Below are 17,935 nucleotides of genomic sequence, written 5' to 3'. Positions count from 1 at the left end.
AGCAGACTGATGTTTCACAGTCCAAAAAGTTTTTGTAAAAATTTTTTACACTACTGTTACAACAGATATGAGCGGTGGCACTTAGCAAGTGGGCCTGGCACACACACTGGCAGACAGGCAACTACAATTAGATTACACTAGCAGACTGATGTTTCACAGTCAAAAAAGTTTTTTTTTTTTAAAATTACACTACTGTTAAAACAGATATGAGTGGTGGCACTAGTTGGCAAGTGGGTCTGGCACACACGCTGGCAGTCAGGCAGGCAACTGCTATTATATTACACTAGCAGACTGATGTTTCACAGTCAAATTTTTTTTTTTTAATTTACACTACTGTTACAACAGATATGAGTGGTGGCACTAGTTGGCAAGTGGGCCTGGCACACACGCTGGCAGGCAGGCAGGCAACTGCCATTAGATTACACTAGCAGACTGATATTTCACAGTCAAAAAAGTTTTTTTAAAAAAAATTTACACTACTGTTACAACAGATATGAGTGGTGGCACTAGTTGGCAAGTGGGCCTGGCACACATGCTGGCAGGCAGGCAACTCCTATTTGATTACACTAGCAGACTGATGTTTCACAGTCAAAAAAGTTTTTTTTTTTAAATTTACACTACTATTACAACAGATATGAGTGGTGGCACTAGTTGGCAAGTGGGCCTGGCACACACGCTGGCAGGCAGGAAACTGCAATTAGATTACACTAGCAGACTGATGTTTCACAGTCAAAAAAGTTTGTTTTTTTAAAAATTACACTACTGTTACAACAGATATGAGTGGTTGCACTAGTTGGCAAGTGGGCCTGGCACACACACTGGCAGGCTGGCAACTGCTATTAGATTACACTAGCAGACTGATGTTTCACAGTCAAATTTTTTTTTTTAAAAGCTTTATTGATGTAAATTCAAGATATAAACATACATGAACCAGAAAAATAGAAAAAGAATGTACAAAATTATATAGACATTTTGATATTGTTTTTCCATTTACAAGCATCTTCTCTATGTCCATTTTGGACTACAGATATAAAAGAATATGCTGGAGGCAATAAAATTACAATCATCAGAATATATGTGCAAACCGTGAAGATATCTGAGAAGGAGATAGCAGAGGGAGAGAAAAGGGGGGAGTGATAGAGGAGCGAGAAAGGGGAGGAAAAAGAAGAGAAGAAAAAAAAAAAAAGGGGGAAGGGAATGGGTAATTAACTCAGATTGTCTTATTCCAGATTCCCAAGATCAATTCATGAGTTTCTAATTTTTCTATTTTAAGATAATGATATCTTTCTAAGGTAATGAGCTCTGAGACTTGATGTTTCCATTCAAGTATAGATGGAACACATTGTTTCTTCCACCTTTTGGGCATGAGTTTTTTTGCGCCTGTTAGCATTATCAGGAGGAGTGCTAGTTTGGTGGGGTCTTTTAATTTAGGTAGAGAGCAAAACAGGATGCTCTCTGGTGTTTGGTATATGAGTTCCTAGCAAATCTGATATGTAAGTAAAAACTTCTGACCAGAACTTTTGTAATCTGGGGCAGGACCACCAAATATGGACCAGGGTGCCTTCCTCACCGCAGCCTCTCCAGCACTTGTTGTTTACTGAGGGATATATTTTATGGATCCTCGAAGGGGTCAGGTACCAGCGACTCAAGAATTTTATGTGAATTTCTTGTATAGTAGCGGATACAGAGGAGCGCTTTGTAAGTGTAAAGGCACTAATCCAAGAGTCGCGGTCTATTTCATGTTGTATTTCTCTATTCCAGGCTAGTGTATAAGATGGGAGTGTTGTGGGGTCGTCTAGTAGAGTCAATTTATATAGTAAGGATATTAGATGTCTGGGGGTATCTGTTAGGGTGCAAAGTTTTTCAAAGGGTGTGAGTCCCCTTCCCATATCCTTCCTGTGTTTGTGATGAGAGATGTAATGACGTAGTTGACTGTATCGAAGCCACAAAGAGAAAATCTCCCTGTGAGTTTCCATTAAATGAGCTTGTGATTTAGTGATGTTATTTTCAGGGAGGAACTGCATAGTTCCTGTTTTAAGGTTATATGGTTGCTTAACATGGAAGCCCATCTTCCAGTATGGGAGATCCATGTTTTCAATTATGGGAGTAAGTGGGGACTGCCTGGTTGAGGTTTGTGTGCTAGTAGCTAAAATCTTATCCCATTCAGCTAGAGTTTCGACAGTCCTTGTGTATTTATGTAACTGCTTTGGTCTATGTGATGGAAGGGACCATGCCAATGTGCCTACATTATTCCTCATGAAGATTTGCCTATCTAGACGGTGTATACCGAGAAACGCGTTGCATGTTTTGTACTCATGATGCATGACTGATATATATATATTTTATGATTGTTTTTATCACTATTAAATCCTTTTTTTAAAATCATATATCCTCATTGCCGCTGATTATTCCATATTCTGAGCTACCTGGTGATCCTGTCTGCTGTGGAGTATCCTGCTTCATATCCTATACAGCTAGCTGGTTTGCTGTGAAAACCAGCCTGCCTCTATTGGTACATTTGAGTGCCACTGTAAAATGTGAGTACCCTGCACAGGTTGTAAATTAACCATTGTAACATTACAGATTCACACAGTCGTGTGCTTTTGTTTGCACTTAGCTCCTGTGTTCTATATTGCTGGACATTCCACTCACAGTCTGCCAAGACATACAGATCTCCATCCTTGGACCCTGGAGTGCCTTGTACAGCTAGCTGGTCTGCTGCAAATACCAGCCTGCATCTACAGGCACATCTGAGTGCCTTCTCATATTGTGAGTACCCTGCACTTGTTCTATCTCTGAGACTGGTTGTTAGATTCACACATACGGTGCCTCTTTCCTTGTGTTTCTTTCTAGATTTGCTGACCTTTGGAGGGTGAAGATTGAGTGCGGCCTGAATTTTCACAGGATTGACACACCTTGGAATATACTGGACTATTTTTGGAGTCTGATCACCTTCAATTTGGGACTCTGGTATTCAACTGTGTATTGAAACTGTTATGCCATCTAATAACCTATTATGGTGATTTTTTTCAGGGAACTGTATATATTTTTCTATACGGTTGTGTGTATACTTATATATATATATATATATATATATATATATATATATATATATAAATATAGATCTTTGTTGATCCAACAATAGCCTTGCCAGACTAAAACTGTACTGTGGAGTACACACACACACACACACATATATATATATATATATATATATATATATATATATATATATATATATATATATATATGGTATTATACACATTTTAAGCCTTAGCGCCCCCTATTGGGTGTTTTACCCTAGTTATTAATCAGCACAGCCTTCCTGTGTACTTAAAAGGATTAGAACTAAGCAGTGAGAATCTAGCAATATTCAACTAAATCAGAACAAAATTACTATGTTCCAGTCAATAAGAAGAGTGCCTACTTTCTATGAGATTTAAAAATTAGTTTTTATTTAGAAATTGAGCATTTATAACAGTAACAAAATATTGCTTGCATCACATTTTAACTAATAACAAAAATATTAACAGATAAAGTAGTATAAAAAAAGAAACATAGAAATTGACAGCAGATAAGAGCCATAGGCCCAGCAAGTCTGCCCGATATTTCCTAAAAGTATAAACGTATCTAGTTTGTAGGATAGCCTTATGCTTATCCCAGGAATTTTTAAAGTCCCCCACAGTGTTTGTAAGTGATAAACATAAGAGGCACAAAGATGTAGCACTTACTCAGATCTTCAGCCCCACTTTAGTAGGCAGGGTATGTAGTGCAGAGTCCCAAATCAATGACAGTTTAGAATACTCAGAAACAGTTACTAAAAATCATTTAAACCAGTGATACTGCCGTAACACATATACTGGAGAAGTTAAAGAAACGTACTAGTATATATTAGTACTTCTGATCTGCCATCATCAACAGTAAAATAACGTCATAGGCACCAGGCAATTAAAATGTCCAGAAATGTAGCCTCAAGGCTCAGTTAACAATCAACAGCCTGTAGACAGCCAGAAGTTTGCACTTGATTAGCTTGAATAGTGACTACCATCTATGGAATTTGACATTGTTTTTCTGACCTGAGAGCACTCCTCTTTGTGCTATGCTCACTATCAGGGGGTGCAAAAACTTACTGGGCTTAAAAGGATATGAAACCCAAATTTGTCATTTATGTTTCAGAATGAGCATGTCATTTTAAGCAACTTTCTAATGTACATCTATTATCCAATATCTTTCATTCTCTTGGTATTCTTTATTGAAAAGCATACCTAGATAGGCCTAGGAGCTGCAGATTGGTGGATGAACATACATGCCTCATATTGTCGGCTTACCCATGTGCAATGTTGTTTGTTCAACAAAGAATTCCAAGAGAATGAAGCAAAATTAGATAACAGAAATAAAAAGTTGAAATGTTATTTTCTATATCTAAATCATGAGTAAAATGTTGGGTTTCATGTACCTTTAAGTAATTAATAGGTTCTCTGAAGTATACATAATTCTAAACACTCACATTCTGTAGATCAGTATTATTTCCTGTATGAATTTTCAGGTGAATAATAAGATTTGATTTCCGTGTAAAACATTTCTCGCATTCAGAACATGAAAATGCCTTCTCTCCTGTATGAATTTTCTGATGAGTAATAAGATGTGATTTCTGAGTAAAACATTTTTCACATTCAGAACATGAAAATGCTTTTTCACCTGTATGAATTTTCTGATGAGTAATAAGATATGATTTGCGAGTAAAACATTTCCCACATTCAGAACATGAGAATGGATTCTCTCCTCTATGAAATGCCTGATGTCTAATAAGAAGTGATTGCCGAGCAAAATATTCCCCACATTCAGAACATATAAATGCTTGCTCTTCTGTATGGATTTTTTGATGAGTAATAAGAGTTGATTTCAGGGTAAAACATTTTCCACATTCTGAACATAAAAATCTTTTCTCTCCTGTATGAAGTTTCTGATGAGTAATAAGATTTGGTGTCTGATTAAAACATTTCCCACATTCAGAGCATGAAAATGGTTTCTCTCCTGTATGAGTTGTCTGATGTACAATAAGTAGCGATTTCAGAGAAAAACATTTTCCACACTGAGAGCATGAAAAAGCTTTCTCTCTTGTATGAATTTTCTCATGAGTTACAAGACTTGATTTGTGAGTAAAACATTTTCCACAATGAGAACATGAAAATGCTTTCTCTCCTGTATGAATCTTTTGATGATTAATAAGAGTTGATTTCAGAGAAAAACATTTTTCACATTCAGAACATGAAAATTCTTTCTCTCCTGTATGAGTTTTCTGATGAATAATAAGATTTGATTTCCGAGTAAAACTTTTCTCACATTCAGGACAAGAAAATGCTTTCTCTCCTGTATGAATTTTCTGGTGATTAATTAGCTGTGATTTCTGAGTAAAACCTTTCTGACATTCAGAACATGAAAATGTTTTTACTCCTGTATGGATTTTTTGATGAGTAATAAGATATGATTTGCAAGTAAAACATTTCTTACATTCAGAACATGAGAATGGTTTCTCTCCTGTATGAAATGCCTGATGCCTAATAAGAAGTGATTTCAGAGAAAAACATTTTCCACATTCAGAACATGAAAATCGTTTCTCTCCTGAATTAATTTTCTGTCGAGTACTAAGATGCGGTTTCTGAGTAAAACATTTCCTAAATTCAGAACATGAAAATGTTTTCTTGTCTATATGAATTGTCTGATGTGCAATTAAACTTGTTTGCTGGGTTAAAGATTTCCCATATTCAGAACATATATTTCCAGCATTTCTTTGATTTTGAGTAAGACTGAAAGAAACATCTCCCTTCTTGCCATGACAAGGATTATCACAGTCTCTGAATTTACCTGTTGGACAGAAATACAATAGGAGCAGTTATTTATCAATGTCCCAAATATATTTTTTTAACAATTTAACTGGTCTATCTAACTAGGGTAAGTTACAAAAAATTAAGCAATCACTTTTTTTTATTGTCTACTAAAAAAGGAGGGGATATGACCCATACACCTTTCTACAGCAACCATGCTAACGCTTAAGGGCAGTTACTGGACAATATGGTATATTTTTAAAGACTTCCTGACATATAATTATTGATCAATAACAACCATAACATTTATTATATAACAGTCAAAATAATTAGAATTATTATTAAAGAATTTCTGTATTTTACAAACACAAAGTGAAAAACATTTTAGGTTTTAAAATATCTTGATCTTTAATGATAATTTACTGCATTTTGAAAAAACAAAATGTATCCTTACCTGATAAATGTATTTATTTCTGGTGAGTCCACAGCATCATCATCAATTACTGTTGGGAATACCACTCCTGGCCAGCAGGAGGAGGCAAAGAGCACCACAGCCAAGCTGTTAAGTATCACTCCCCTTCACACAACCCCCAGTCATTCGACCGAAGGAAAATGGAGAAACGGAATAACACAAGGTGTAGAGGTGCCTGAGGTTTAAGTAAAAAATAACTGTCTTAATAAAGTGTGAGGCTGTGAACTCACCATATCCGGAAAGAAAGAAATTTATCAGGTAAGCATAAACTTTGTTTTCTTTTCTAAGTCCACAGTATCATCATTTACTGTTGGTAATCAATACCCAAGCCAGAGGACACAGATGATTAGGGAGGGACAAGACGGGTAACCTAAACAGAAGGCACCACCGCTTAAAGAAACTGTCTCCCAAAAGAAGCCTCAGCCAAGGAAAAAGTATACAGAGAAGACAAAGTTGCAGCCTTGCAAATCTGTTCCACATAAGCTCCAGACAGTCCTAGTGGAATGAGCTGTATTTCTCCCAGGAGGCTGCTTTCCAGCAGTCTCATAGGCCAAACAAATACAACTTTTCAACAAGAAAGAAAGAGAAGTAGCTGTAGCTTTCTGACCTTTACGTTTCCCCTGATCAGGGCCTGACAAAAAGACTGCACATCTGGCACATCCGTCAGACGCTTATGTAGCAAAAAAGACAAGGCAGAGATCTGACCCTTCAGAGTACTCACTGCCAAACCCTTCTCCAGACCTTCCTGGAGAAAAGACAACATCCTAGGAATCCTGACCCTACTCCAAGAGAAAGCCTTGGAATCACACCAATAAAGATATTTACGCCATATCTTATGGTAAATCTTCCTAGTAACAGGCTTGTGAGCCTGAATCATGGTCTCAATGACCGACTCAGAAATCCCACGCTTAGACAGAACTTGCAAATCTGTCAGTCAGCTTCAGAGAAACGAGATTTGAATGAAGAAAAGGACCCTGAAGTAGAAGGTCCTTCCTCAGAGGCAGTCTCCAAGGTGGAAGAGATGACATCTCCACAAGGTTTGCATACCAAATCCTGCAAGGCCACGCAGGGGCTATGAGACTCACCAACGCTCTCTCCTGCTTGATAAGAGCAATGACTCGTGGAAGAAGAGCGGACGGAGGAAATAGGTATGCCAGCCTAAAATTCCAAGGAACCACCAGCGCATCTATCAGAGCGGCCTGCAGATCCCTTGACCTCCAACTGTACTTTGGGAGCTTGGCATTCTGTTGAGACGCCATCAGATCCAGCTCCAGCACCCCCCATTTGAGGGTCAAGCTGTAGAACACCTCTGGATGGAGCTCCCCCTCCCCGGGATGAAAAGTCTGTCTGCTCAGAAAATCCGCTTCCCAGTTGTCCACTCCTGGAATGTGGATGGCAGATAGACAGCAGTTGTGAGCTTCTGCCCACTGAATAATCCGAGCCACTTCTTTCATGGCTAAGGGACTCCGAGCTCCTCACTGGTGGTTGATGTAAGCCACTGAGGTTATATTGTCCGACTAGAACCTAATAAACTGAGCTAAGGCTAGCTGAGGCCAAGCCATCAGAATATTGAAAATCTCCCTCAACTCCAAAATGTTTATGGGTAGAGCTGACTCCTCCCAAGTCCAGAGTCCCTGCACCTTTAACAAGTCCCAGACTGCTCCCCAAACCAGCAAGCTGGCATCTGTGGTCACAATCACCCAGTAAGGTCTCCAAAAACATGTTCCCTGAGATAGATGTTCCCGAGACAGCCACCACAGAAGAGAATCTCTTGTTGGCTGATCCAGATCTATCCTCTGAGACAGATCCGCATAGTTCCCGTTCCATTATCTGAGCATGCAGAAATTCAGAGCTCTCAAATGAAGCCAAGCGAATGGAATGATGTCCATGAAAGCAACCATCAGAACAATTACCTCCATACACTGAGCAAGCGAAAAGAATCTTGGCCACTGCAATTCGCAGAGACCTGACCACTGCCAAGAGAGCCCCCAGAACCTTTGAGAAAATTCTGGGAGCTGTGGCAAGGTCAAACGGAAGAGCCACAAACTGAAAGTGTTTGTCCAGAAAGGCAAATGTCAGAAATTTGTGATGATCCCTGTGAATGGGAGCATGAAGGTACACAGGTATATGGTCATCATGAACTGACCCTCTAGGACCAAGGGAAGAATGGAACATATAGTTTCCATCTTGAAGGACAAACAGATTGGAGTAGAATCCTAGACCCTGTTCCTGAACTGGAACTATCAATCCTAGGTCGAAAAAGTCCTGTACACATTTCAAGAATGCCTCTCTTTTTATCTTGTCTGCAGATAATCTTGAGAGGTGGAACCTGCCACTGGGAGGAAAAGTTTTCAACTCCAATTTGTAACCCTCGGATACTAGGTCCATGGCCCAAGGATCTGGAACATCCCGTATCCATGCTAGAGAGAACTGAGAAAGTCTGCCCCCCACTTGATCCCATCCCGGATCGGGGGCAAACCCTTCATGCTGATTTGGAATCAGCTGCGGGTTTCTTTGATTGCTTCCCCTTGTTCCAGAAAAGACCTTTACAACCCGTGATATCAGAAATAATTTCTGCCAGAGCAGGTCCAAACAAGGTCTTCCCCTTGTAAGGGATCGCCAAAAAGCTTGGACTTTGATGAAACATCCGCTGACCAAGATTTTAACCATAAAGCTCTGCACGCTAGTACTGCGAAACCAGATATTTTGGCACCCAACTTAATAACCTGTAAAGAAGCGTCAATAATAAAGGAGTTGGCTAACTTAAGAGTCTTAATCCTGTCTTGGATCTCCTCCAATGGGGTCTCTGCTTCAAGAGACTCAGACAATGCATTGAACCAATAGGCTGCTGCACTTGTCTCCGTGGCAAAACACACAGCAGGTTACCATTGGAGACCTTGATGAACATACATCTTCTTCAAATAAGCCTCCATCTTCTTGTCCATTGGGTCCTTAAAAGAGCAGCTATCCTCAATAGGAATCGCCCTTTCCACTTTAGGGACCATCTGCCACAACTCCTTATCCCCTTAATGACCACAGCACTTTTCCATTTTCTGTCCGTTTGGGACCAAGGTAATTATTACATTTTTGCGGTGTTTGTGTTTAGCTGTAATTTTCTTCTTACTCATTTACTGTACCCACACATATTATATACTGTTTTTCTCGCCATTAAATGGACTTTTAAAAGATACCATTATTTTCATCATATCTTTTAATTTACTATAAAAAAATTTATAAAATATGAGGAACAAATGGAAAAAAACACACTTTTTCTAACTTTGACCCCCAAAATCTGTTACACATCTACAACCACCCAAAAACACCCATGCTAAATAGTTTCTAAATTTTGTCCTGAGTATAGAAATACCCAATGTTTACATGTTCTTTGCTTTTTGTGTAAGTTATAGGGCCATAAATACAAGTAGCAATTATGACACAAATGGTTGTAAATGCTTCTCTGGGATCCCTTTGTTCAGAAATAGCAGATATATATGGCTTTGGCGTTGCTTTTTGGTAATTAGAAGGCCACTAAATGCCACTGCGCACCACACGTGTATTATGCCCAGCAGTGAAGTGGTTAATTATGGAGCATGTAGGGAGCTTTTTGGGGTAATTTTAGCTATAGTGTAGTGTAGTAAACAACCCAAAGTATTGATTTAGGCCCATTTTGGTATATTTCATGCCACCATTTCACCGCCAAATGCGATCAAATAAAAAAAAAACTTTAAATTTTTCACAAGTTTAGGTTTCTCACTGAAGTCATTTACAAACAGCTTGTGCAATTATGGTACAAATGGTTGTAAATGCTTCTCTGGGATCCCCTTTGTTAAAAAATAGCAGACATATATGGGTTTGGCATTGCTTTTTGGTAATTAGGCCACTAAATGCCTCTGCGCACCACACGTGTATTATGCCCAGCAGTGCAGGGGTTAATTAGGGAGCTTGTAGGGTTAATTTTAGCTTTAGTGTAGTGAAGTAGACAACCCAAAGTATTGATCTAGGCCCATTTTGGTATATTTCATGCCACCATTTCACCGCCAAATGCAATCAAATAAAAAAAAATTGTTCCCCTTTTCACAAACTTTAGGTTTCTCACTGAAATTATTTACAAACAGCTTGTGCAATCATGGCACAAATGGTTGTAAATGCTTCGCTGGGATCCCCTTTGTTCAGAAATAGCAGACATATATGGCTTTGCCATTGCTTTTTGGTAATTAGAAGGCCGCTAAATGCCGCTGCGCATCACATGTGTATTATGGCTAGCATTGAAGGGGTTAATTAGGTAGCTTGCAGGGTTAATTTTAGCTTTAGTGTAGAGATCAGCCTCCCACCTGAAACATCAGACCCACTGATCCCTCAAAAAAACAGCTTTCTTCCCTCCCCCACCCCACAATTGTCCCCGCCATCTTAAGTACTGGCAGAAAGTCTGCCAGTACTAAAATAAAAGGTATATTTGGGCTTTTTTGTGTTTTTTATAGCATATTTACATATGCTGCTGTGTAGGATCCCCCATTAGCCCCCAACCTCACTGATCCCCCACCAAGCAGCTCTCTAACCCTCCCCCTCTACCTTAATGGGTGCCATCTTGGGTACTGGCAGCTGTCTGCCAGTACCCAGCTTAGAAAAAAATTATGCTTTTCTTTCATGTAATTAACAAGAGTCCATGAGCTAGTGACGTATGGGATATACATTCCTACCAGGAGGGGCAAAGTTTCCCAAACCTTAAAATGCCTATAAATACACCCCTCACCACACCCACAAATCAGTTTTTACAAACTTTGCCTCCAAGGGAGGTGGTGAAGTAAGTTTGTGCTAGATTCTACGTTGATATGCGCTCCGCAGCAAGTTGGAGCCCGGTTTTCCTCTCAGCGTGCAGTGAATGTCAGAGGGATGTGAAGAGAGTATTGCCTATTGAATGCAGTGATCTCCTTCTACGGGGTCTATTTCATAAGGTTCTCTGTTATCGGTCGTAGAGATTCATCTCTTACCTCCCTTTTCAGATCGACGATATACTCTTATATTTACCATTACCTCTACTGATTCTCGTTTCAGTACTGGTTTGGCTTTCTACAAACATGTAGATGAGTGTCCTGGGGTAAGTAAGTTTTATTTTTTGTGACACTCTAAGCTATGGTTGGGCACTTTATTTATAAAGTTCTAAATATATGTATTCAAACATTTATTTGCCTTGACTCAGAATGTTCAACTTTCCTTATTTTCAGACAGTCAGTTTCATATTTGGGATTATGCATTGAATTATCATATTTTTCTTACCTCAAAAATTTGACTTTTTTCCCTGTGGGCTGTTAGGCTCGCGGGGGCTGAAAATGCTTCATTTTATTGCGTCATTCTTGGCGCGGACTTTTTTGGCGCAAAAATTCTTTTCCGTTTCCGGCGTCATACGTGTCGCCGGAAGTTACGTCATTTTTTGACGTTATTTTGCGCCAAAAATGTCGGCGTTCCGGATGTGGCGTCATTTTTGGCGCCAAAAGCATTTAGGCGCCAAATAATGTGGGCGTCTTATTTGGCGCTAAAAAATATGGGCGTCGCTTTTGTCTCCACATTATTTCAGTCTCATTTTTCATTTGCTTCTGGTTGCTAGAAGCTTGATATTTGGCATTCTTTCCCATTCCTGAAACTGTCTTATAAGGAATTTGATCTATTTTGCTTTATATGTTGTTTTTTCTCTTACATATTGCAAGATGTCTCACGTTGCATCTGAGCCAGAAGATACTACAGGAAAATCACTGCCTGCTGGATCTACCAAAGCTAAGTGTATCTGCTGTAAATTTTTGGTAGCTATTCCTCCAGCTGTTGTTTGTAATAATTGTCATGACAAACTTGTTAAAGCAGATAATATTTCCTTTAGTAATGTACCATTGCCTGTTGCAGTTCCCTCAACATCTAAGGTGCAGAATGTTCCTGATAACATAAGAGATTTTGTTTCTGAATCCATAAAGAAGGCTTTGTCTGTTATTTCTCCTTCTAGTAAACGTAAAAAGTCTTTTAAATCTTCTCTCTCTACAGATGAATTTTTAAATGAACACCATCATTCTGATTCTTTGGACTCTTCTGATTCAGAGGATTCTATCTCAGAGATTGATGCTGATAAATCTTCATATTTATTTAAGATGGAATTTATTCGCTCTTTACTTAAAGAAGTACTAATTGCTTTAGAAATAGAGGATTCTAGTCCTCTTGATACTAATTCTATACGTTTGGATAAGGTTTTTAAAGCTCCTGCGGTTATTCCAGAAGTTTTTCCTGTTCCTAATGCTATTTCTGCAGTGATTTCCAAAGAATGGGATAAATTGGGTAATTCATTTACTCCTTCTAAACGTTTTAAGCAATTATATCCTGTTCCGCCTGACGGGTTAGAATTTTGGGACAAAATCCCTAAAGTTGATGGGGCTATTTCTACCCTTGCTAAACGTACTACCATTCCTACGTCAGATGGTACCTCGTTTAAGGATCCTTTAGATAGAAAAATTGAATCCTTTCTAAGAAAAGCTTATCTGTGTTCAGGTAATCTTCTTAGACCTGCTATATCATTGGCTGATGTTGCTGCAGCTTCAACTTTTTGGTTGGAAACCCTAGCGCAACAAGTAGCAAATCGTGATTCTCATGATATTATTATTCTTCTTCAGCATGCTAATAATTTTATCTGTGATGCCATTTTTTATATTATTAGAGTTGATGTTAGGTTTATGTCTCTAGCTATCTTAGCCAGAAGAGCTTTATGGCTTAAGACTTGGAATGCTGATATGGCTTCTAAATCAACTCTACTTTCCATTTCTTTCCAGGGAAACAAATTATTTGGTTCTCAGTTGGATTCTATTATTTCAACTGTTACTGGTGGGAAAGGAACTTTTTTACCACAGGATAAAAAATCTAAAGGTAAAAACAGGGCTAACAATCGTTTTCGTTCCTTTCGTTTCAACAAAGAACAAAAGCCTGATCCTTCGTCCTCAGGAGCAGTTTCAGTTTGGAAACCATCTCCAGTCTGGAATAAATCCAAGCCTGCTAGAAAGGCAAAGCCTGCTTCTAAGTTCACATGAAGGTACGGCCCTCATTCCAGTTCAGCTGGTAGGGGGCAGGTTACGTTTTTTCAAAGAAATTTGGATCAATTCTGTTCACAATCTTTGGATTCAGAGCATTGTTTCAGAAGGGTACAGAATTGGTTTCAAGATGAGACCTCCTGCAAAGAGATTTTTTCTTTCCCGTGTCCCAGTAAATCCAGTGAAAGCTCAAGCATTTCTGAATTGTGTTTCAGATCTAGAGTTGGCTGGAGTAATTATGCCAGTTCCAGTTCTGGAACAGGGGATGGGGTTTTATTCAAATCTCTTCATTGTACCAAAGAAGGAGAATTCCTTCAGACCAGTTCTGGATCTAAAATTATTGAATCGTTATGTAAGGATACCAACGTTCAAGATGGTAACTGTAAGGACTATATTGCCTTTTGTTCAGCAAGGGAATTATATGTCCACAATAGATTTACAGGATGCATATCTGCATATTCCGATTCATCCAGATCATTTTCAGTTCCTGAGATTCTCTTTTCTAGACAAGCATTACCAATTTGTGGCTCTACCGTTTGGCCTTGCTACAGCTCCAAGAATTTTCACAAAGATTCTCGGTGCCCTTCTGTCTGTAATCAGAGAACAGGGTATTGTGGTATTTCCTTATTTGGACGATATCTTGGTACTTGCTCAGTCTTTACATTTAGCAGAGTCTCATACGAATCGACTTGTGTTGTTTCTTCAAGATCATGGTTGGAGGATCAATTTACCAAAAAGTTCTTTGATTCCTCAAACAAGGGTAACCTTTCTGGGTTTCCAGATAGATTCAGTGTCCATGACTCTGTCTTTAACAGACAAGAGACGTTTAAAATTGATTACAGCTTGTCGAAACCTTCAGTCACAATCATTCCCTTCGGTAGCCTTATGCATGGAAATTCTAGGTCTTATGACTGCTGCATCGGACGCGATCCCCTTTGCTCGTTTTCACATGCGACCTCTTCAGCTCTGTATGCTGAACCAATGGTGCAGGGATTACACGAAGATATCTCAATTAATATCTTTAAAACCGATTGTTCGACACTCTCTAACGTGGTGGACAGATCACCATCGTTTAATTCAGGGGGCTTCTTTTGTTCTTCCGACCTGGACTGTAATTTCAACAGATGCAAGTCTTACAGGTTGGGGAGCTGTGTGGGGATCTCTGACGGCACAGGGAGTTTGGGAATCTCAGGAGGTGAGATTACCGATCAATATTTTGGAACTCCGTGCAATTTTCAGAGCTCTTCAGTTTTGGCCTCTTCTGAAGAGAGAATCGTTCATTTGTTTTCAGACAGACAATGTCACAACTGTGGCATACATCAATCATCAAGGAGGGACTCACAGTCCTCTGGCTATGAAAGAAGTATCTCGAATTCTGGTTTGGGCGGAATCCAGCTCCTGTCTAATCTCTGCGGTTCATATCCCAGGTGTAGACAATTGGGAAGCGGATTATCTCAGTCGCCAAACGTTGCATCCGGGCGAATGGTCTCTTCACCCAGAGGTATTTCTTCAGATTGTTCAAATGTGGGGACTTCCAGAGATAGATCTGATGGCCTCTCATCTAAACAAGAAACTTCCCAGGTATCTGTCCAGATCCCGGGATCCTCAGGCGGAGGCAGTGGATGCATTATCACTTCCTTGGAAGTATCATCCTGCCTATATCTTTCCGCCTCTAGTTCTTCTTCCAAGAGTAATCTCCAAGATTCTGAGGGAATGCTCGTTTGTTCTGCTAATAGCTCCGGCATGGCCTCACAGGTTTTGGTATGCGGATCTTGTCCGGATGGCATCTTGCCAACCATGGACTCTTCCGTTAAGACCAGACCTTCTGTCGCAAGGTCCTTTTTTCCATCCGGATCTGAAATCCTTAAACTTAAAGGTATGGAGATTGAACGCTTGATTCTTAGTCAAAGAGGTTTCTCTGACTCTGTGATTGATACTATGTTACAGGCTCGTAAATCTGTATCTAGAGAGATATATTATAGAGTCTGGAAGACTTATATTTCTTGGTGTCTTACTCATCATTTTTCTTGGTATTCTTTTAGAATTCCGAGAATATTACAATTTCTTCAGGATGGTTTAGATAAGGGTTTGTCCGCAAGTTCCTTGAAAGGACAAATCTCTGCTCTTTCTGTTCTTTTTCACAGAAAGATTGCTATTCTTCCTGATATTCATTGTTTTGTACAAGCTTTGGTTCGTATAAAACCTGTCATTAAGTCAATTTCTCCTCCATGGAGTTTGAATTTAGTTCTGGGAGCTCTTCAAGCTCCTCCGTTTGAACCTATGCATTCATTGGACATTAAATTGCTTTCTTGGAAAGTTTTGTTCCTTTTGGCCATCTCTTCTGCCAGAAGAGTTTCTGAATTATCTGCTCTTTCTTGTGAGTCTCCTTTTCTGATTTTTCATCAGGATAAGGCGGTGTTGCGAACTTCTTTTGAATTTTTACCTAAGGTTGTGAATTCCAACAACATTAGTAGAGAAATCGTTGTTCCTTCATTATGTCCTAATCCTAAGAATTCTAAGGAGAAATCGTTACATTCTTTGGATGTTGTTAGAGCTTTGAAATATTATGTTGAAGCTACTAAATCTTTCCGAAAGACTTCTAGTCTATTTGTCATCTTTTCTGGTTCTAGAAAAGGCCAGAAAGCTTCTGCCATTTCTTTGGCATCCTGGTTGAAATCTTTAATTCATCTTGCCTATGTTGAGTCGGGTAAAACTCCGCCTCAGAGGATTACAGCTCATTCTACTAGGTCAGTTTCTACTTCCTGGGCGTTTAGGAATGAAGCTTCAGTTGATCAGATTTGCAAAGCAGCGACTTGGTCCTCTTTGCATACTTTTACTAAATTCTACCATTTTGATGTATTCTCTTCTTCTGAAGCAGTTTTTGGTAGAAAGGTACTTCAGGCAGTGGTTTCGGTTTGAATCTTCTGCTTATGTTTTTCATTAAACTTTATTTTGGGTGTGGATTATTTTCAGCAGGAATTGGCTGTCTTTATTTTATCCCTCCCTCTCTAGTGACTCTTGTGTGGAAAGATCCACATCTTGGGTATTCATTATCCCATACGTCACTAGCTCATGGACTCTTGTTAATTACATGAAAGAAAACATAATTTATGTAAGAACTTACCTGATAAATTCATTTCTTTCATATTAACAAGAGTCCATGAGGCCCACCCTTTTTTGTGGTGGTTATGATTTTTTTGTATAAAGCACAATTATTCCAATTCCTTATTTTATATGCTTCGCACTTTTTTCTTATCACCCCACTTCTTGGCTATTCGTTAAACTGATTTGTGGGTGTGGTGAGGGGTGTATTTATAGGCATTTTAAGGTTTGGGAAACTTTGCCCCTCCAGGTAGGAATGTATATCCCATACGTCACTAGCTCATGGACTCTTGTTAATATGAAAGAAATGAATTTATCAGGTAAGTTCTTACATAAATTATGTTTTTTTATTTTTTTTGCCCTTTTCTGTAGTTTAGCTTCCCCCCCCAAAGACCAACTCCCCACCCCTTCTAGATCCCTTAGATTGTTTTTTTGTGTGTTTTTTTTAAGATTCTTCCCTTGTTTATTTCATATTTGAGACTTGATGAAAGATTACTTAAAGGAAAAGTAAAGTCAAAATTCCACTTTAATGATACAGATGCCAAATGTAATTTTTTTTTTTTTTTTTAGTTTTCAAAAAAGCTTTATTATGCATTTCACAGGTTTACAATGTTCACAACAAAATTTACATTACACACAGGGGTAACATATCGTGATTCAATCCTGTCAAAACAATAAGAAGCCTTTCTCTTTATCTATATAATTTGAAACCATTGTCTTTAAGTTCTTGGCCTCGAATAAAGTAAACATCAATCTTTGAAAACCATCTAATTTTATGTTTATGATATATATAATATGTTTGGTGAAACCAGTATCGTTACCACTGCCACAAGCTCTACTACTATCTACGTAGAGCACTATATACAGCAAGTTAGATCAGCAAGAGCTAGAAAGAATAGAAAGGGAAGGAAGAAGAGAAGAAGGGACAAGAAGAGGAAGAGGGGGAGAAAAAAAAAGGGGGGGGGAGGGATGGGAAGGTGCCAGAAACTCCCAGTCTATATAGTACCATTCCATATTGCCTGGATCATCTCATGTGTGTCAAGCTTATTTATCTTAATTTAGTGGTATCTTTCTAAAGAAATAAGATCTGAGACCTCCCGTTTCCACTCTTCTACTGTGGGAATCGTTTGGGATTTCCATCTTTTGGGTATGAGTTTCTTAGCCCCCGTAATCATTATTAGCAATAGAGCCAGTTTGGCTGGTTCCTTGATAGTAGGAAGAGAGCAGAACAGTATGTTTTCTAGGGCATTTAGTATGTGAATGTTTAGTATGTTTGATACGGTGAGAAAGATGGTCACCCAGTAACTTCCCAATTTGGGGCACGACCACCATATATGCGACAGAGAGCCCTCTCCCCCACAGCCTCTCCAACAGGAGCTGCTCAATGAGGGGAAGACTCTGTGGAGCCTGACCGGTGTGAGGTACCATCGGCTCAAGAGTTTAAAGTGTGTCTCTTGTATGTTGGCGGAGACCGATGA

General features: G+C 39.1%; 1 protein-coding gene across 1 annotated transcript in view; it reads right to left on the bottom strand.

The window, feature by feature from the left end:
• Window positions 1–3,427: 3,427 nt before the first annotated feature.
• Window positions 3,428–17,935, bottom strand: part of LOC128657114 (gastrula zinc finger protein XlCGF26.1-like) — a 110,378-nt gene continuing 95,870 nt past the window's right edge. The window contains exon 5 of the mRNA XM_053711363.1: window positions 3,428–5,865. Within this exon, the coding sequence (XP_053567338.1) occupies window positions 4,496–5,865 (1,370 nt within the window). The 3' untranslated portion in view covers window positions 3,428–4,495. The remainder of the gene's footprint in view (window positions 5,866–17,935) is intronic.

The sequence above is a fragment of the Bombina bombina genome, chromosome 4 (assembly GCF_027579735.1).
Source record: "Bombina bombina isolate aBomBom1 chromosome 4, aBomBom1.pri, whole genome shotgun sequence".
In the NCBI taxonomy this organism is placed as follows: Eukaryota; Metazoa; Chordata; class Amphibia; order Anura; family Bombinatoridae; genus Bombina; species Bombina bombina.
This window is presented reverse-complemented; position numbering and strand designations above follow the sequence as displayed.